Source organism: Pongo abelii, chromosome 8 (genome assembly GCF_028885655.2).
Source record: "Pongo abelii isolate AG06213 chromosome 8, NHGRI_mPonAbe1-v2.0_pri, whole genome shotgun sequence".
NCBI classification, from domain to species: domain Eukaryota; kingdom Metazoa; phylum Chordata; class Mammalia; order Primates; family Hominidae; genus Pongo; species Pongo abelii.
Genome location: NC_071993.2, coordinates 57767495 through 57787749, shown reverse-complemented (window position 1 = coordinate 57787749; position 20255 = coordinate 57767495). Strand labels below are relative to the sequence as shown.

The 20255-nt window shown below is 55.5% G+C and overlaps 1 protein-coding gene across 3 annotated transcripts in view; it reads right to left on the bottom strand.

Annotated features, from left to right (window-relative positions):
• GRID1 (glutamate ionotropic receptor delta type subunit 1) overlaps positions 1–11988 on the bottom strand; it is a 793647-nt gene extending 781659 nt beyond the window's left edge. Inside the window, exons 1-2 of one of the 3 annotated variants that reach the window (XM_024253748.3) lie at positions 11507–11988; positions 9134–9289 (exon numbers count right to left, since the gene is read on the bottom strand). In XM_024253748.3, coding sequence (XP_024109516.1) covers positions 9134–9289; positions 11507–11585 — 235 coding nt within the window. In that variant the 5' untranslated portion in view covers positions 11586–11988. The remainder of the gene's footprint in view (positions 1–9133; positions 9290–11506) is intronic. The other 2 variants (XM_054522339.2, XM_063727589.1) reach the window with 2 other exon arrangements.
• Between the last annotated feature and the right edge of the window lie 8267 nt (positions 11989–20255).

Genomic DNA, 20255 nt, shown 5'->3' with positions numbered 1-20255 from the left:
ACAGGCCACAGGTTCCCAGAGCCCCAGCCTGTACAGATGGCTCTGAGCAGCCTCCATATGAGCCATGTCATCAACACTAACCTCCTTCCCTGCTCTCCTGAGACACCCAGAATGGCTGGGGCTCAACTCCAAGCTGCACATCTCCCGCGCCCTAAGTGGGGCCAAGGCTGTGGGAACATGCTCACACTGCCCAGGCCAGAGCAGGAAGTGAGAGGAGGACAAGTCTTCACCACAGACCACTCAGGCTAGTAAGATCACAGCCACCTCCACCTCTTCACCCAGCCACTGCCCTGTGCTAACCCTGGGCTGGGCTATTCTAGTGCATTTCCTCAACTGATCCTCTCAGCTGTCTTCTATTCCATTTTACAGTCAGGGAAACCGAGGTTGCCCACCCAGAGTCAGAAAGCAGAGCAGGGGTGGGAGCCCCAGTCTGTGTGAGACAGCCACCACACTCCCGCCCCTTCAGCTCCTGGACATCCCACGGATGCTCCAGTGGAGGCATGGGGAAGGACCAGGCTGAGCACAGTGGGGGACCGGGGTGGGCCAGGTGGAGATGCAGTCTCCGAGCCCGGCTGCCTCATCTAGGGTCTGTCGAGGGACGAGTGTGAGGGAAAACTGTAAAGATGGGGCCATCAGGGCCACATGTCCCACACCTGGGTGGAGGAGGAGGGGCAGCCTGGGCTCAGGACCACCCTAGGCCCCCAGCTAACACCCCCCACCTCACCCACTGGTAATCTACACTGCCCGCAGCTTGGACCTAGAAACAGAAGGGGCATCTCATACCCTCCAGACCACCCTGCCCACACCTCAGGCCCAGAAAGGGGAACTCTGGGTTCTCCTTTCTTCAACCGTGGCCATCTGCCAGGAAACTGGCTGTTTACAGGCTGGGAGGAAGGGCTCAGAGAGTCTAGCTGAGTTGTTGGACACAGACCCAGCTGCCTTCCTGGGCCCAATGCCTGTCAGAGAGGGCAGCACCCCAGAGAAAGGGGCTGTCACAGGCCAGCAATGGCAGAGAGATGCGTGGTCTCTGCCCTAGCCCATTGCCATTAGCAGGAGAGGGCTGCCGCTTCGTGGGGCAGCAGGGGCAAGGCGTGGGAGTCTATATGAGGGACAGGGCCACAGGGCTGAAGCCGTGGAAAGTGCAGACTTGCCAAAGTCCAGCTACGGGGACAGGGGGAGGTCATGGGTGCTGGTCCTGTTGGTGGCTGGGCAGAGAACCCAATCTTTACCTCATGACTAGCTCAATGGTCCTGAGAGCTGGGCTTGTCCAGGCACTAGTTTACAGAACACAAGATTGGCAGACATGGAGAAAAGCAGAGGTGCAACCCCAGCCTGGGCTGGGGACCCAGGCTTCCTAACTTCCCAGCACATGGAAGGGCTGCCCAGAGGTCTGCAGAGGAGGGACAAGTTGCTGAGTACACAGTGGGGAATCAATGGGAGCCACAGATTCTGCCCAACTAGCATCCCATACCTAAAATTGTTTTTTGCTTTTTGTTTGTTGCTATTATTTTAATGAATCACCAAGGAAATAGGAGGGCTGTTTAGACATGAATGGGAAAGAAGTAATTCTGTTGCTCACCGGTTGTTTCTAGTTCTCTCTGCTTCCAGGCACATAGTAGGGCTGTGCTTCCTGGATCCCTTGTGACTGGCTGTGGCCACATGGCTGGTTGCGGCCAACGATTCATAAGCAGAAGTGATGTGAGCACATCCAGGCTGAGCCCCCCAGAGCTCTCTTTCCCTCTGGCACAGCAACTGGCAACAACCAAGTGAAGTGACCATGAGGGGCCAAGCTCCCCACTGACTGGCAATGGACACACAGCAGGAGCAGGAAATACTGTATCATGCAAGCTGCTGGGAGTTTTGGATTGTCTGTTACTGCAGCATAACTTAGTCTCCCCTGACTCATACAACGGGAAACACAGAACAAAACCAAAGGGTGGAGACCCACAGGCACGGCCATGGGTAACCAAGTGTAAAAAGAATCACATCCAGGGATGGAATGGGTTAGAAATTATCTGGGAAGAGGCAGGGCAGAAGGGATGCTCTGAGTTGTTAGGCGACAGCATTTCCTGGGCAGTAGAAGGCTCAGTGAAGAGGGAAGACAGCTGCTGTGAGGACAAAGCTAGAGGATTTCAACCTGGCAGCTACAAGAATTGGGAAAGAAAGTCTGTCTGCCATTATAAGAGGTGACTGTAAGTGCTGAGGGACAGCCTTAGCTGGCCCCCAAGAGAAACCTGGAGAAATGGCTCCAGCAGGAAAATTGTCAAAGGACTCATGTCCTAGACCTAGAAACAGAAGGGGCCACCTCATCCCCTCCAGTCCACCCTGCCCACACCTCAGGTCCAGAAGGGGAACTCTGGGTTCTTCTTTCTCAACCATGGCCATTGGCCAGGAAACTGGCTGTTTCCGGGCTGGGAGGAAGGGCTCAGAGAGCCTAGCTGAGATGTTGGACACAGACCCAGCTGCCTTCCCGGGCCCAATGCCTGTCAGAGAGGACAGTATCCCAGAGGAAGGGGCTGTCACAGGCCAGCCCAGGACTAGGAACAGCAGCAGCTCAGAGGCAGTATGACCTGTGGCCTCTCCCACACGCCTGGCATGAGGTGTCCATCTGCTCACTGCCAGTTAAGTCCAACCTCCCAATCTAGAGGGCTAAGCCATGGCAATAAGGAATGAAGTGAGCCTCTTGAACCCAAAATTTGAGGAAGTGGGTGGTGCCAGAGTGTAGTCTATAAAATGAGAAAGTGTGTGTGACCTCATGCATATGTGCACGTGTGTGTGCTCTTGAGTACAGGTGGATGTGTGTGCGCCTGAGTATATGCATGCATGTGTGTGTTTGTTGCACATGCCTGTGTGTGCACCTGCACAGGAGTGACTCCAGAATGAAGGAGAACCCTGACGCCTGTGAGTTCAGCACCCTGACACCGTGAGTTCAGCACGGGCTTGTGGGGAATCCAGAGAGGTGACCCAATGCCTAACTCCAGACTATCAATGCCTGCAGCCTCATCCACAGCTGTTATCACTGGCAGTAGCCCTTGAGGGGACCAGGAACAGCAGCTCTCTGTGGGACCCCGGGCAGCAAAGCAAGATTGACTTCAACGAGGGCCCTCCCTTGGGCTGTAGGTAGGCATGGGCCTAGACGGTGAGGTTCTGAAGAACAACCTGCCCAGGCAGAAAAGAGGCCCTGGGTCCAAGCGGCAGCACCAACTTACAGTCTGACTATTCAAACAGCAGTTTCCTCCAGGAACTTCCTTATGCACAAGCAGAAGCCAAGCCCACGAAAAGAAGCCGACATGTCATTGGAGAACACAGGCAAGTCTGTGGAGGCTCCACAGGCTTACAGTGTGATGCTTCCAGGGTGAGCTTTGTAGAAACAGAAAGGAAACATAGCCATCCATCCCAAGTGACTATAGCAGGCCCAGCAAAGACAAGAGGATGCCCCGCAGTAAGCAAGAGTGCAGTCAAGCATGCAAAAGTTATCAGGGTGGAAGGAAAGTGGGGGTGGACAATGCACATTGGGCACAGACAGGTGTGCCAACGTGGTAGCAGAATAATGGCCCTCAAAGATGTCTACATCCTAATGCCCAGATCTGTGAATATATTAGGCTACATGGCACAGGTAGCACACAGCATTTAAGCTTGCAAACCAGCTATCCTTAAAATAGGGAGGGCTGGGCGCGGTGGCTCACACCTGTAATCCCAGCACTTTGGGAGCCCGAGGCGGGCGAATCATGAGGTCAGGAGATCGAGACCATCCTTGCTAACACAGTGAAACCCTGTCTCTACTAAAAATACAAAAAATTAGCAGGGCATGGTGGCGGGTGCCTGTAGTCCCAGCTACTCGGGAGGCTGAGGCGGGAGAATAGTGTGAATCCGGGAGGCAGAGCTTGCAGTAAGCCGAGATCACGCCACTGCACTCCAGCCTGGGTGACAGAGAGAGACTCCGTCTCAAAAAAAATAAATAAATAATAGGGAGATTATCTGGGATTATCCAGATGGGCCCAATATAACCACAAAGGTCCTTGAAAGAGGGGCCAAGCAGAAGGTCAGAGAAGGAGATGTGATGACAGAAGCCAGGTCAGCATGAGAGGATGTGAGAAGGCCTTGACCCGCCATTGCTGGCCTTGAAAATGGAGGAAAGGGCCAGGGGCTGAGGAATCCAGCAGTCTTTGGAAGCTGGAGAAGGCCAGGAAACAAATCTCTCCTCCAGCCTCCAGAAGGACCCAGATTTTAGCCCAGCGAGACCCATGTTAGGCTTCTGACCTGCAGAACTGCAAGAGAATAAATGTGTGTTGATCTAACCAACTAAATTTGAGGTAAAATTTGTTTCAGCACCACAAGAAAACTAACACAGCTGAGAGGATGGGAATAAGGAGTCTACAGGCATCTTTAGGAAGACACGGACATCACACTCAGAGAGCCTCTGACGGTGTCTGGTGAGGCTGCCAGCAGGACTGCAAGAGCGTGGCCTCGATGGGACCTACAATTCTCTATAATTCTGAATGCAAGCCAAGGAAGATGCCAGAAGCCATCAGAGCTAGGGATGGGGAGCCTCTAGCAGAATGTCTAGATACCAGTGTGGCCAGTGAGGGGCAGGGTGACCACCTAGGAGGTAACGGATATAAACTGAGCAAGGCCTCCAGATGGGCACCAACAAGCTCTCTGTGTTTCATTTTTATTTTATTTCATTGTTTCATTCTGTGAACCACAAGCTATTCTTGGTAATTTTTATGTCTTCCTAGAATCCTTTTGTGCTTATGATAACTAAAAGGAATATTGCCTCACTTGCATGCATTCCTTTTTTCTGCCTCTTTCCTAAACGGTTATCCTTCCACACTGCGACAGGTATATCTACAGCATATCCAATAACTCACGTCTTTTACTCACAGTAAAAAGTAATGCTTGGAAATGAGAAGACTCGTGCTCAGCCAGTTCTTTTATATAAATTATATGCATTTATATAACCTCCTACTTGAGCAAGCACTTTACAACAATCTGAAATTTTTTTTTTTATTTAACAAATTAGGATCTCCTTTAGTATCTAGAAGACAAATTTTCACACTATTTGTTAATATGGACTTTGCCAGCTAAATCTAAGATACAACATTTTAGAGATTTAAATGTCCTTTCTGAGTTATTTGCTAACTTTCAATCCTTATCAAATGGATATTTTATTGTGTGATCCATTCTTTTCCATAAATTGACCAAATGTCCTAAAAGGCAGTGCTTGTAAGGAGCTTGTTAAAAGTCATCCTGAAGAAATTGTAAGTATAAATCTTAGGACCAACATATCCAGGTCAAGTTTCTTGTTTTGTTCAGGAATATTTGATTCTGCATATCTCAGCATAAATAGTTCCCTTTCTAAAAAAAAAAGTTTTGAATATTGAGAAATGTATGCAGTTACTAAAAGTAATGTTTACAAATAGTTCATAGTGATTTCAGAAAAGGCCAATGATGTTAAATGGGAAAAAAAAATACAGGATATAAAACTGAACAGAATGGGAGCTCTCAAAATTTATAAAATACAATGGTGGGGGGAAGACTAGAAGGAAATAACACTAGTGCAATTCAGAGCGATTTTATTCTGCCTCTTGACACTTTCCTGTACCTTCCACATTTTATATAATAAGCACACATTGCCCTTTTTCTTTTTTATATTTTTATATTAATACATGCTCATTGCAGCAATGCATTTCTTTTATAATCAGGGAAAAAAGTAAGAGCTAAAAATGAAAAGGTCAGTTTAGGTCCTCTCTCAAGGAATTCACTAGCTTAAAAAAATAATGTAGCTGAAAATATCAACGGCCTCAGGAGAAGCTGAGATGGATTCACAGTTGGGTCAAGGAATGGAAAGGGAATTACTGTTTACAGAACACCCACCGCAGGCCTTATGTAGATGATTTACACATGTCTCATCTCATTTAATCCTCACAATCCCATGAGGCAAATCCTATGATTATTCCCTTTGAACAGATCTGGAAACAGAAGCTCAGAGCAGGGCTCCAGGGTCACACGGTGAGTGAAGACAAGCAAGATGGGAACTGAAACTCTTTATGCTCCACCAAGCTCTTATCACTGCATGGCACTGCCTCTCAGACCAAAACAGTGACAGCACCACTCCACTGAGAGGTCACTGTGGGCTTGTCCAGTCAATGATGGAGACCAAGCCCCCATCCGCCTTGGCTCTCCATCCCTGACCACTCCCCTACTAAAAGTCTTTTTCTTTCCTACTCAGCCTGTATCGACAACCCATGTCCTGCTGCAATGGATGTCCAGGCCCAGCAGTGAGATATAAGGCATTCATCAAGCAGGGATCAAGCCCAGTGATGGAAAAGCACCCCACAGAGTACATCCAAGGAAGGACATCCAGAGAGCTGAGCACCTGCAGCAGAGCCCCAGGCAAGGGAAAAGGAGGCTGCTGAGCACTGCTCTGCCCCTCACAGAGGCCTTCCAGGGCAGGCTCCTCCCATCCCTTGTAGGCATCCAAGGGCTATGCAAGGTCACAAGATAACAATGGATTTCAGTCCACCAGACTCATAAAATGAAAGTACATGCCAGCTTTCACCAGCACAAACTCTCTGGGCAGCAGGCAGCCCACCAACAATACCTGGCCAGTGTCTCTCTCCCTAGACAACTGTCAACCAAGAATCTAACTCCCTAGTTCCAGACATGCAGAAACACTCACTCTCACACCCCACAGAGACCGTGTCAGTCTGCCATCCTTAGAGCCTGACACATTTTTCCAACTATACAAACAGAGAAACCAAGACCCAGAAAAGGCCCCTGGGTGGAACCTTTGTCCCCAGGACAAAGTTGCTTTGGGGCGCTTACAGGTTGAATCACCCATAGCTATGTTTTGTTTGGCTTGTACTGTGTTGTTTACATTATTTTATTAGTTGGCAATAGCTTTAAATCAAAATTTACATTAAGGTCCAGATTTGGGGCTCCTCTTAAAAAAATAAATCAGCACATCTACAACAGTAGGATTTTCACACCCAATGGCAAAATCTGTTAAAGCTGTGTGACAGCTTCTCCTTTTAATGGAGATGACCTCTTCAGACCCTGTACTCCAGGTGTCACAGGAACCAGCTGGCCGGTTCATCCTTGTGTGTTACCTGCATAAGGTAGCAACCTTGTGCAAGAGCATCATGTTTAGTCCCTGGGGAACTGCTGATGGGAGTGGACGGGCATCATTCAGGGGCAAAATGAATGAGCTTGGATACTCAACACTGCAGAGGGGAGCCAACAGAGGTGTGTCACCAGACATGGAACACAGGCAGGGTCCCCACCACACTGTGAGCTCCTGGGTCCAGAAAATATGTGCTTCCAAACTGTGGCTTCAGCTCCCGAGCACGAAGAATGAATGTCAACAGAGATGGGGTTTGTGGAGCCAGTGTCAAGGGAACAGGTGGCACTATGAAAGTTGTAGCTTGTCACCCCAGGTTCCCACCCCATTTAGGGTTCCTTCCGCTAAGAAGGCCCTGCCCTCCCCTGGCTGGAGCCCACCCCAAGCACCTGCAAGGAGCTGTGATACGGGCACACTGAAAAGAAGTCCAGAGGCAGGGGGCGTCTGGAGACAGAGACTGCTGGTGGGACATGACCAGACACCAAAGAAGGGCAGGAATTCCTCTTCCCTGTACCTCAACAGACATCTGACAATGGACATCTGTCACAGCTGGAAGCAGCAGCTCCCATAATAGGCAGTGTTAGCCTCACCCCCCCTAAGAGAAAACACTTGGGACTCCCGGTTTGTAAAACCACCTCAAGAAATCCTTGGACCTTCAGTCCCCAGAAGTAGTCCCCTGTCCCTGCCCTCAGAGCTGGCCCCTTTCCTTCCTTTGCTGCACCCAAGAATAGGAGACCCCCAGAATTCCTCCTTCCAACAAAACGACCTCCCCAACACCAGCTCTGACCCCCCAGACCCAGGCCAGAGCCATCATCGAGGCATCCTGTCCTTGCAGGCACCAGGGAGACTAGCAACCCATGTGTACCAAAGCAGCAGGAGGACTCTGGGCTCAACGTGCTTGAGGAGAAAGCACCGGCCAGGAGCTCTTAGCCAGCCCACCTCCCACTACACCCACTGCTCCCTCTACACTTCTCTACCAGTTCCTCCAGCAAGGAATCCCTGCATCCTGCGCCACTAACTTGCCTCAGCACTGAGGGGCCCTGGCCCCAGAGTCCCCATGGTTGCGTGGAGCAAGGCAGAGGGAAGGAGAAGGGACTTAAGCTGGGTAAGTGTCAGAGGCGGAGCCTTAGGCCTTAACCAGGAATCTGGAGGCTTGGAGAAGGAACAGGGGTTCCCGAGCTGAAAGGTTGAAGGGGAGGGACTAGCAGAGAGGAGGGAACGCAGAGGGGGTTGCTGTCGTGAACGCCCTGCCTCGCACCTGTGGCGCCTGCCACGGGGCCCGACCGTGGGCACTGGCTGTGGACAAGGGCGGCCCCGGCGCAGGCTAGGATTTCCCCGCAGCCGGACTGGCCCAGCTCCGCTCCTTTCCTGGGTGAACAGCGCCCACCTCCGGCCCAGGCGGCGGCGCCTCCGCCCGCGGCGCGGACAGCGAGAGAGAAACCGGCTCTTCCAAACCTGGTGGAGGAGCGCGGCAGAGAAGCGCGGGGCTGAGGCTCTGGGGGCCGCGGGGCGCGAAACGCCGCGCCTACCAGGTTATGCCCGGGAGAAGGAGACAGGTCCGGCTCCAGCCGCTGGGCGCTCCTCACCTCGAAGCGAGGAAAACACCGGCCCACTGAGATCAGGGGAGGTGCGCCCGACACAGGTACCCGGCACGCAGACACGCCCACCCCCAAACACGAAGAAACAAAGACGGCCCCGAGCCACGCACGCCTGCGCAGCCCGCGCTGGGCGCACACCTGAGCCCACACAGCCCGAAAGGGGCCACGCAACCCGCAAGAAGCCCAGCTCCCCGCGCTCGCAGGCTCTCCGTGCCGGCCCGCAGCGCAGAGCAGTCCCGGCGCCGCTGCCTAGGTGGGCCGGGGAAGGCGCGCCACCGCGCGTGGCACCGCGGCTGCCGAGGAACAGAGGGTGCCCTGCACAGCCAAAGCTTGTCCCAACCCCGCCGGTGCCCACTGCTGCGACGCCTCGCAGGCCGTGTCCCAGTGGGCCCTGGGCACAGCGGTCACTCACCTTCCTGCACAGCTTGGAACGGGTTGTTGGCCTCGATGACCTTGATGGAGTAGGTGATCTTCTCGCTCTGCAGGATGTCATCGTTGAGGCTCAGGTCGGATACCGCCAACTGGAACACCCTGTCGTCCTTGGCCGCGTTCTCCTCGAAGATGGCACCTGGAGGAGAGAAGGGATCAAGACCGGACCTGGACAAGTACCTTCTCCCCGCTTCCCCTGGCCCGAGGGTCCAGGCACTCGCAGACCGATGACTGCCAGGTGGTGGGAAGTCTGAGCTGGGATTTCAGCTTGGCGGGGTAGATTAAGGCTCTCCCATCTCCACCCGCACAGGAATATGTTCCCCTCCCCCCACCAGCCCTCAGCGCACACGTGCACACAGTTGACATGAGTTACACATGCACACCCCACAGGCTGCCACCAGGTCACACACGTGTCTCACAACCAAGGCACCACATGTCCTAGCCATGCCCCACACAAGGGACTAAGCCAAGCTGGGGTGGCCCCAGGCAGCGCCCAAATGCCTTGACATGGTTCCATAAATCCCATCCCAGGAGCCAGGAAGTTCCCCGGGAGGGTGGTGTCCCCCACCCAAATCCCAGGACAGAATGATGGGTCCTTTCTCCATGCACGTCCCCTGCTGAGTGGAGCTGAGCGAAGCAGGTCTACAGTTGGCTTTCCTGCGCAGAGGGGTCTTCCTTAGGCAGGGGCTTCGGATGGCCTGCAGCTTGGATGACTGTGACGCTGCCCGGCCCGGCGCCCTGAGCTCAGCCTCGTACTCTCCATCCTTCCCCACTCCCATTTCCTGTATGTCTGTCGAGGGGAGTGGGGGAAGGGGACTGTGTCCTAGGCGCCTCCACGTTCAGATCTAGCGGAGCTGGAGGTCCCAGAAGAAGCTGCTCTTGAAGGGCTTTCTAGAACCGCGGACAGCTCCTCCAGGGCGCCCTCCGGCTGGCGCTTTGTGCGCCTAGCACAGCTTCCGCGGACCCTGCGCTTCCAGCCGAGATCAGTGCGACCAGCCCGAGCCTAGTCCTGCAACCTGGACAGCTCTGGAGTCAGCCACCCACATCCCGCTTCACCAAGCCCCGAGGGTCCCTGAGGTCCCGGAGCTAGGCCCAGTGATCCCTCGAGCTGGGGGCTGGGTAGGAGGAGGGAGGCCCGGATTCTTCACTACACCGGGAGCCGGCGCCGCAATGCTGACCGCGAGACCCGCACCCCTCCAGGGCGGGAAGCAGGTTTGGTCACGGGCCCCTGAGGGGGAATCGTAGCTCTCCGAGCCCAGGCCTAGTCCTTACCACCCCACTCCACCACCCACCCTCCCCCCCTGTCCCGTCTTCCTCGCCTTCAACACCTCCCAACCCCCAGTTTCCCTGTGCTCGCTGGTCTTTCCCAACTTCCGGAAAGACGACTGCGGAGGGACTCCCCCAAAGCGACCGCTGTCAGCCCCCCAACTCGGCCTAACTTCCCGAGATTCCTCCCGTGTTGCTCCCAACTCGCATCCACTCCCCCTCGGCGCGCCCACTCCCCCTCGGCGTGCCCCCTCCTCCTCTGCGCTCTCATCTTCTCTCCCGGTTCTCTCTCTCTATCCATCTCTTCCCGCTCAGCATCCCCCTACCCCCCGCTGCCCACGCTTCTTCCCTTGGTTCCCACCACCCAGACCGTCTGGGCCCCCAAGACTTGGACCACGCAAAACTCTGGGACTGTCCAGGATGGGGATGCAGTCGCCACAACCAGATACACACGCAGTCACACATACACCGAGGGCTACACAGACACACACTGGAGAAGCAGGCAGACACTGTGTCCACTCTAACAGGCTGACAGACAGTCGTGCACGCACCAACACACGCTCAGATGGCCCCACACACCCCAACACCCTCTCACAGTAACACCGACACCGTGCCAGGCGCACACAGCGACACACGCTGACAACACGCACCCACACACATTCACACACGGTTCCGGTCCGGCCTCTTTGATCTTGCCCTGCCAACTTGGCGAGCCCCCCGCCGTGCCTCCCCCTGCCCCCCGCTGCTCTGAGCTGCGCAGAAGGGCCCTCCTGACCCGCCAACGGCCCCGCTAAGGGCGCGGGTCTCGACGCGCGTCCATCCCGGTGTTCCCCGAAGCGTCGGCCCTAAGTGTCGGCAGAGGCCGCGGGGCCCGGCGCGGAGATCGGAGCCCCGGGGAGCGGCAAGCAGCCAGCGGGAGCGCGGCGCGGCCAGTGCACAGCTCCTCCGCCGGGCGGCGCGGCGCGGCCCTTCGGGGGAGCACCGCCCGCCGAGCCCCTCGGCCCAGGGAAACGCCAAGTTTGGAAGCCGCGCACCCCCTGCCCCGTTGGGGCCCCCGCCCAGCCTCGGCCCGGCCGCCAGCCGCGCTCACCGATGTGGATGATGGAGTCGGCCCGCACCGACACGCACTGGCATATCCAGGGGAGAAGCCACAGCGTCAGCGCTTCCATGTCCCCCGGGCGCGCGGCTCATCCGCCCGGGCCCGGGGCGAGGCCGAGGGCAGCGCGAAGCGGGGAGGCGCTGGTCCCGGTGCAGTCCCGGGCCGCTCCCCGGGAGAGCCGAGCCCGCCCGTGCGTCTTCCCCCGCGCGCCCGCCCCTGCGCCCTGCGCCCGCCCCAGCCCAGCCCAGCCCAGCCCGGCGCGGTCGGGCTCCCGCTCCGGCTCCGGTGGCGGCTGCGGCGGTGCTGGCAGCTTGAGCCCAGGCCGGCGCGGCGGGGGCGGCCCGCAGCGGTGGCAGCGGCGCTTCCCGCGGCTAGAGCGGCTTCGGGGGAGGCTGAGGCGGTGGCGGCGGCGGCCGGGCCGGCGTGGCGGCTCTGGGCTGGCTGTGTGTCTGAGCCCCGGCGAGGAGCGAACTGCGGAGGACGCCCCCTCCCCTCCCCCTCCCCCTCGGCTCCGCTCCCCCTCCCCTCCCTGCCCGCCTCCCTCCCCTCCGCCCTCCTCTCTACCACGTGACTGCGGAGCCTCAGCCTCGCCGCGCGGCGCTCGCCCGCTCGCGGCTCGGAGGGGGCGCCGGGTGCTCCACACTCCCGGCACGGGGGACGCTCGGAGACCGTCACAGCTGCGGGGACCGGCCTGGGCTGCGGCGCGCCGAGCCCTGGCGGTCCGGGCCTCCTTCTCCGGTTCTCCAGGGGCGGGAGAACGGAGGAGGGCCGGCCGCTAATTGCCCTCGAGGGGCTCCCGAAGCGCCCTGGCGACCTCAGCAGCCGCGCGTCTCGGGTCATGTCCCCGGCCGAAACAGACCGTTCCTCGTGGAGTGGGACCTGGGGAGCAAGAAGAGAGACCGGGGCGGGGCGCCGGGCCAGGCCCCGGGACACCTGGGGAGCCAGAGGGGGCCGGCCGCCGCGAGCATCTCAGCAGAGCCCGGGCCGCGGGCTCGAACCCTGGCTGGCCGCGCGGACCTCGGCGGGCTCCCATCCCCCGCTCCGTGGGCAGCGTGCTCAGCCGGGAGTCGGGCAGGAGGCTCGGACTCTGAAGCCCAATTCATGGCCGGAAACCGGCGCAGCCGTGACCGCGGCGCCTGGACGTGAGGAGCCTTCCAAGCGGCCGGCGGGCTCAGACTCCGACCCTGCACGGAGCTTTCATGTGCGAGCCCGGGCGAAGAGCCCGCTCCTCGCGGCCATAGCGGAACAGGGCTCCCTCCGCCTCCGGTGCCTGCCTCGGGCCGGCCACCACCAAAGAGAGCGTTAAGCTGTTGTGGGCTCGTGCCTGAAAGGGACTGGGCTCCATGTGGCACCCCCAAGATTTCGAGGAGAGAGCTGAGCGTCCTGGGGTCTGGGACCTGGCAGAGCCTCGTTCGAAAGCTGCTCCTCCAGCAAGCCTGGGAACGTCCCCGGGCCCTGCTGTCCGCGGAGGGGCCCCAGGACTCCCGCCACGCACCAGGGGGAGAGGCTCCCACCACAGCCCTTGCCCAGAGCTCCCAACGCAGTGGGCGAGGCAGACACCTAACCAGGTCATCTTTTAAATGTTGGGGGGGACTATGAATGAGCTGTGTATGCTCAGATGCCTGGGCTCTGATCCAGCCTGGGAAGAAGAGCAGGGATGGCTTCCTGGAGGAGATGACAGTTGTAAAGACTGAGTGGAGGTTCCCAAGGGAGAAGATAAGGCTTCCAGGCATTGAACAGTGGTGAGCCAAGGCAAAAAGAAAGAAGTGTATGTCTGTATGTCTGTCTGTCTCTCATGTGGCCAGCCAAAGAGTAAGCATTGGTAGATTTCACTTTGGAAAGAAAGATTGGAGAGGATGGGCTGTACAGAGGGGGCCAGTGGAGGCCCATAGCACTGTGAGGGAACCCTGAGTGGGCCAGCTCAGCTGGGCAGGGACAGCCTGTTGGAGCGGAGAAGCTGGATTGCAGAAGTATCAAGGAATCCCATGAGCCAGCAAGGTGACTTCCAGGTTAAGGAGGCCAGGGGGCAAGAAGAGAGGAGAAGTCATATGTCATACTTGCCCATGGGAGTGGCTGAGTGTGGTCCTACATACACACACACACACACACACTTCTTCCAAAAACCTGTCTTAGGGTCCTTGAGTAGTGAAACCCGACCCACCCCTCATCTCAAAACCCTCTACACCTCTAATTCTCATTCCTGCAAAATTCTGCCATTCACTGGCTGAAATGCTGTAGGGAGAAGATAAATAAATGATGAGTTTTATTATACATCAGTTTGGTTCCTACGGGCACTGTCTCCACCTTGAAAGGATGGTGGGTGTGGTCTTGACCTGAAGTCCCTGTGGGTCAGGGATTCTCCTGGGGCCTCCTGTTGTTGGGGGTTCTCCAGTGTGTTAGTACAGTGGGCATGTGATATACCCAGTTAGAAGTTTTTCTTTGATGTATGTTTTGCTAGGTGTAGGTAACATGATTTCAGTGGGATAAGTATTAAGACCTCCTTCCAAGTATTAAGAAGACAACCCCACCAACATATAGTTTTGGAATGATTCCATCAAGTTCCAGTTTGGATGATGAGGTGGGTGATGAGGTTCCTGTGGCTTGGCATCTGAGGATCATGACTCAAGGTGGATCTCATCTGGAAGTTGTTGACTTGGGGCAACCTCACCTTCTGTCCTGGGTGCCTCCTTCCCCTCCAGCTTCCAGGGTGTGTGGAAGTCTGCCATCCCCATATGCTCATTCCCAGATGCTCACCCTGGGACAGTCCACTCAGCCAAGCCAGTTTTCCTATCCAGGCTAGAATCCCCTGGACACCTTTTGCGTGGTGACTGTAGGCAGTTGCTCAGCTCCTGTTCCTCACAGAGCTGGAAGGCAGGCCCAGAGTCCACTGGGGACCTGTACAGACTCACCTTGAGGCAAAATGTGTTTAATCCTCTGCCACCTAAAGTTGGAGTTGCCAGGTTCCAGCGGCATTGGATGTTATTGGTCAGTTGCTCAGACTCATCAAGCCCTTTAACAGTTTATTGCTCCTGGCCCAGCTATTCTTGGCCCAACACCCTTATCCCTGATAGCCTCTGGGGCTGCAAATGCCGCCTCTCCAAAACCAGGGGAAGCAACTCTACCCAATGAACAAGTTCACCCCTAATGCAAGAATCTAGCTAGAGAAGATAGATTAGAAATCTCTGGGTCATATGACACACATCCACTTCAGAGAGAGAAAAACTGAGGCCCAGAGAGAGGCATCAGGTGAGTTGCTGGCAGGCCCAAGGCTCAGTCCTTTTGGTTTGCTCCTCACTACACAAAGGTGTATTCACAGAAATTAAAACTGAGTCAGTAAATCTTTCTTTTACACAAGCTCAGCCAGCACAGCTGACTGCTTTTTCTAAAGAGTTCTTCAGTTTTACTGATTCTAATTACTTTTCTTTAGCACTTACCACATGCAGGCACTGTGCTCACCACCTGACATCTTACCGAGGAGATGGTCATCCCATTTTACACACAAGGAAATTGAAGGAGGGTGCAAAAAGATAAAACTGGGCTCATCAGGAATCTCAACTGAAACAACACTGGACGCTAGTAGTTGGCCACAGAAGCTGCAGGTGAAATGTCAAGGCAGAGAGAGGCCTCAGTGGTCTACTTTGAAGCTACAATCATTGTGACTTAAAGCTTTGTCATTCTAGAAATGCAGACCTTTCCTTTCTCCATTGCCTTCTTTCTCACCCCATCCGAGAGCTGGACTAAGGAAAGGCCAGCTGGAGTCCTGGCCCTCCAAGTGACCTGCCTCCCGGGCACAATCCGGAGGAGCTGCCTGCCTGATGTGGAACCACCAGTGCTCAACCCCTGCAGAAGTGCCCCTCCTGAATCATGCGTCTCCAGGGAGGGCCCAAAAACTCTATCTTCCTCATTCCCTCCTCAGCACAGAGCCCACCAGTGATATGGAAGATGATTCGGCCCAGGCCCTGCTGGCAAAGAAAGATCAAGTCCAAGCCTGGGGAATTCTCTGCAGGCTTTGGCATGGAACCCAGCTGTCCCATGTACACAGGGTGGAGGCCAACCCAGGTCTTAAGGTCAAGCCCCCAGGAAAGAGTCTAGGCATCTGGGAAGGAGTCTTGCTGCCAGCCTCATCCGTCACTACAGGCTCCAGGGAACCCACTTTCTGCCAAGATCCAAGCTCAGAAAATCTCACTGCTGCCTTCCTCTCTTAACCCATTGGGTTTTTCCTGTTTTCAGTTTCTTCTTGGAGACAGGGTCTTGTTCTGTCACCCAAGCCGGAGGACACTGATGTGATCATGTCTCACTGTAGCCTAGACCTCCTGGGCTCAGGCAATCCTCCCACCTCAGCCTCCTGAGTAGCTGAGACCACAGGCACACGTTACCATGCCCAGCTAATTTTTTTCATTTTTTGTAGAGATGGGGTTTCATCATGTTTCCCAGGCTGTCTTGAACTCCTGGACTCAAGCAATCCTTCTGCCTCAGCCTCCCAAAGTGCTGAGATTACAGGCGTGAGCCACCACGCCAGCTTTGTTTTTCGGTTTTTTTTTTTAAACACTCTTGTTTATTGCTTATTTCATCTGTTCTCCCAGCGCTGTGTTGGCTCTTCAGTTGAATGTGAATTCTCTGTCTCTACTTTGTCTTCCTTACTACCCTTTCTTGCCAACCTCTTTCATCTTATTTTTACTCTTTCTCAGCTTGTATTTATTTTATGTGATCTTCTTTTATATTACTGTATTTTTTAGTTTACTTTTACTCTTGGTAGCCTCGTGGGTTGTTACTTTAAATTTCCCAGGCCAGCAATCTTTTGCATTGCTCATTCTATTAATTCGAGACTTCTATTGATTCATTCCTTGGTTTTCCCGAGGTTAGGGAGAGGGAAAATTCCAGCACCAGCTTGCCTCAGCCACCAGGGCAAGACCCACTGTTGTGCTCCTTTGCACCCTTCCCATGGCACGGTGCAGACACCCATGGTGGGCAGCCCAGGTGAGGGAGGGCTTATGCGGGCCAGAGCTGTGCCCCATGGGCCAATGAGGAGAAAGGAAATCACACACTGTGTGTCCACCCTAGATAGGAATGCCTCATCTTTCCAGGGCAAGGACCTCTTTACCCCCATTATACAGTCAGGAAACTGGGACTCAGGACTGGGTCTTCAGTCTGCTTAGAATCGACTAGTCCAAAAAGTTACCTGTGTGAAAAATTGCTTCCTTTGCAAAAGCGAGGAACTCCAGAGGTCTCTTTCCTGGACCCAGGCTCTCCAGGCAGGATGGGTGGCAGGACTGAACAGCAGCTCAGGCTCATCTGGGGCTCTCATGCTAACATCCAGGATTCCCCTTGACCCCCTGGAGTCCAACAAGGTTCATCCCTTCCTTAGAACCCTGCAAAGGTCAGATAAGGCAAGCTGGAGTGTGCACAAAGGCATCTCCAAACGCCAAGGGAGAGCAAAGGAGAAGGAAGGCTCAGGTCCCAGGAATGACCCCCAGTAACTGTCATCTCAGTCCCAGGCCTCTGGGGGCAGCCTGTGTCTCACCTCCTGCTAAAGCAGAGATTCTCCAAGTGTGTGCCCCAAAGCCTGGATCTAAGAGGCTCTTCAGAGGAAGCTCGGGGCTTCTGAGGACCCCACTCCACGTCCATAGCCAGCCTTGCACATGGGGGCTCTGAGTCCACTGGTGTGTGGAGAATGGGCTTCTGCTGCTGCAGCTCACACATGTAAAACCACAGCCCTGAAAAGCCTGTCCCAGAGCCCACAGGCTGGCCCAGGCCCTCCCAGGAGACCTGCTGGGCTCCCTCCTTCCCAGCCCCAATGCCTGCCTGGGGTGGCTCTTCTCCTCTCTCCCCAACCTGGGATCTGCAACTCTGCTGTTTTTGCACTTTGGGGACCACCTTATTCCGCAGGTGACTAGAAGGACTAAGTGGCAGGGTCCTGAATCCTGGCCTGTCTGACCCCAGAGCTGAACTCAGGCTCCTGTATGCTCAACAGTCACTGCCTAACTGTCCCAGAACATGAAGCGCCACAGAGGCTCCTGCCCCTCCCACCACTGCCCAGGGCTCCTCCTGCCCCTGTCATCTCCTGCTTTGGGTTCCAGGGCTCCACACAGGTTTAGCTGAGACCTTGAGCTGAGTTAAGGAAGGGAATGTATGTTGCAGGTGAAGGGAACAGCGAGAGGAAAGGTATGGAGGTGGAAGCAAGTAAGGGAAGGCTGTGGGGAGAGCAGCAAGGTGGGAAGAAGGAGGCAGCAGAGGGACCAGGGTAGAAGTTGACAGAATGGTCCTGGTGGGAGATACTAAAGCCAGACATGCTCCTTCCCAAACACATCTCTACAGAGTGGGCCTGGGGTGGCATCATGGCAGCCAGAGACCTGTCAACCATCGTGTCTTCAATGGACATCCTGGGCAAGAGAGCCACCAATCCGCAGAACGGAACTTAAACAGTGGAGTGAGAGGCCTTTGTCCCCTTGGCTACCAGGGATCTCAGGGGAGACTGTCCCACCCTGGTTCTACACACAATGTTCTATGCCAGTCATATGTCCTCTGCCCTCCCCGGGAATGAGGCTGCAGGTGTCCACACATAGAGTGGGGCCTTGTTGCTCACCAGTCGCCCCCTGCTCCTTGTTTAAGATGCGGTACCTAAATGTCAGCCTGCACAGCAGGCCAGGAGCTGCACAGACATTTTGTTCAATGGATGTGACAGGTCCACCCCACCACACCCCTCCTCATCCCATCCTAAGTTGGGAGCAGCACAGGGGCTCCCACCAGCCCACAGCCTTTCAGAGCCGAGTCCCCGACTCTCCCAAGGGATCAGGGATGGGGGAGCTGCATCCACCTGAAGCCCTTGCTCATCCAACAGAAAGCCCCTTCCCCAGACCCAGCCCTCCAGCTAAAAGCAGCCACTAATGGATCTGGGCACCCTATGTATGGACACACCCATTTCCAAGAGCGGGTTATCTGGCCTGTAAATCTCCTCTTCCATCCGGCAATGAAGTGAAATTGTGATTGATTTTTCCTATCTGGTGCACCATAGTGCATTTAACACCCTATAAATCTAAATGGGGGAGGTACTACCTCCCAGGAGGCTCCTGGAGACTTGGCTTGGAGCAAGGGCTGCCTGGCACTCCTTCAGATGAGGTAGGGACATGGCAAAGGCCCTGAATCCACTGCCAATGTGCTAGGCAACCTTGGGCAAAGTCCCTGACTTGCCAGAGATCTGTCTGGAAAATAGAGAGGGACCCAGAGATGTCTTTTGTTTTTGGGCTTTTTTTTTTTTTTGAGACAGTCTTGCTCTGTTGCCCAGGCTGGAGTGCAGTGGCATGATCTCAGCTCACTGCAACCTGCACCTCCCATGTTCAAGTGATTCTTCTGCCTGAGCCTCCCAAGTAGCTGGGATTGCAGGTGCGTGTCACCACGCCTGGCTAATTTTTGTATTTTTAGTAGAAAAGGGGTTTCACCAGGTTGGCCAGGCTGGTCTCGAACTGCTGACCTCAAGTGATCCGACTGCCTCAGCCTCCCAAAGTGCTGGGATTACAGGCCTGAGCCACTGAGCCTGGTGGGAGCTTTGATATGAGAGAACAGAAGAGGGAGTGGGAGGAGGCAGAAGCCCCCAGGGGAGGCTCCCAGGGAAGGAGGGCAACCTGCATATGCTTAACCCTTGCCAAGCACAAGGCCTGTGCCCCACGGCAGCACACACGCCTCACTGTGGGGACAGGCAGTGGAAGGAGAAGGAGGTGGAAACAGGGAAAAAGGGCCTGCGGATCAGAGGCCGTCGGCAGGCCTGCCACCCAGGTCCTCTCACTGTCTCCAAGACCAGAACAGATCAACCACCAAGGGAAAGGGAGGGAGAAGCAGCCTCAGCGGTCAGAGGGGAGGGGCAGGGCTCAACCACTGAGGAACATTCACTGTTGCCTGCCGAGTGCCTGCTCATGGCCTGTTGGTCATTGACTCAAGACTTTGTGAGAATGGGACTTTTATCCCCGCTCTACAGATGAGATCAAGTCTCAGAGCAGTAGTCACTGGACAGTTAATGAAAAATAGCCCCCAATAGATGTTCACATTCTAATCCCCAGAATTTGTAGATGTGACCGTATTTGGAGAAAGCATTTGCAGATTTGATTAAGTCAAGCATCTGCAGATGAGGAGATGGTCCTGGATTGTCCAAGTGGGCCCTAAATGCCATCAGGAATGTCCATCTAAGAACGACTCAGAGAAGGACGACACAGAGAAGACCATGTGATCACAGAGGCAGGGATGGGAGGGGTGCGGCCCCCTGCCAAGGAATGCGGGCAGCCACCAGAAGCTGAAATTTCATACAGCAGCCACAGGAAATGAACACAAGGAAGAGGCCAGGACGCAGACTGAGATCAGCCTGACATGGCCCACCAGCCCTGCGCATCGGGACAAACCCCAGCTCCTTTTGGGAGAAAGTCCCCAGAGCCAGTGAGTCCAGCCAGCCTAGCCTGAGCCCAGGCTGCCCACGCTAACCCCAGCAGCCACATAGCCCTCCTGGAGACCAGCAAACAGAGAGAGTTAGGGCAGCCAGCAAGGCAGCCAGCAGGCAGGTAAGGCCCTCCCAGGGACAGCCATGGTCCTGCACTCCACCGTGTCCTCTGAGGACTGCACCAGCCTGCAAGCGCCTACAGGACCCAGGGGGATGGAAATTAGTGCGAGAGACCTCCAGGACCGCAGCACCCATAGCAGCTGTGTCTGAGCCCGGCTGCAACTGCCTGCCCTCTGCCCTCCATTCCCACATAGCAAT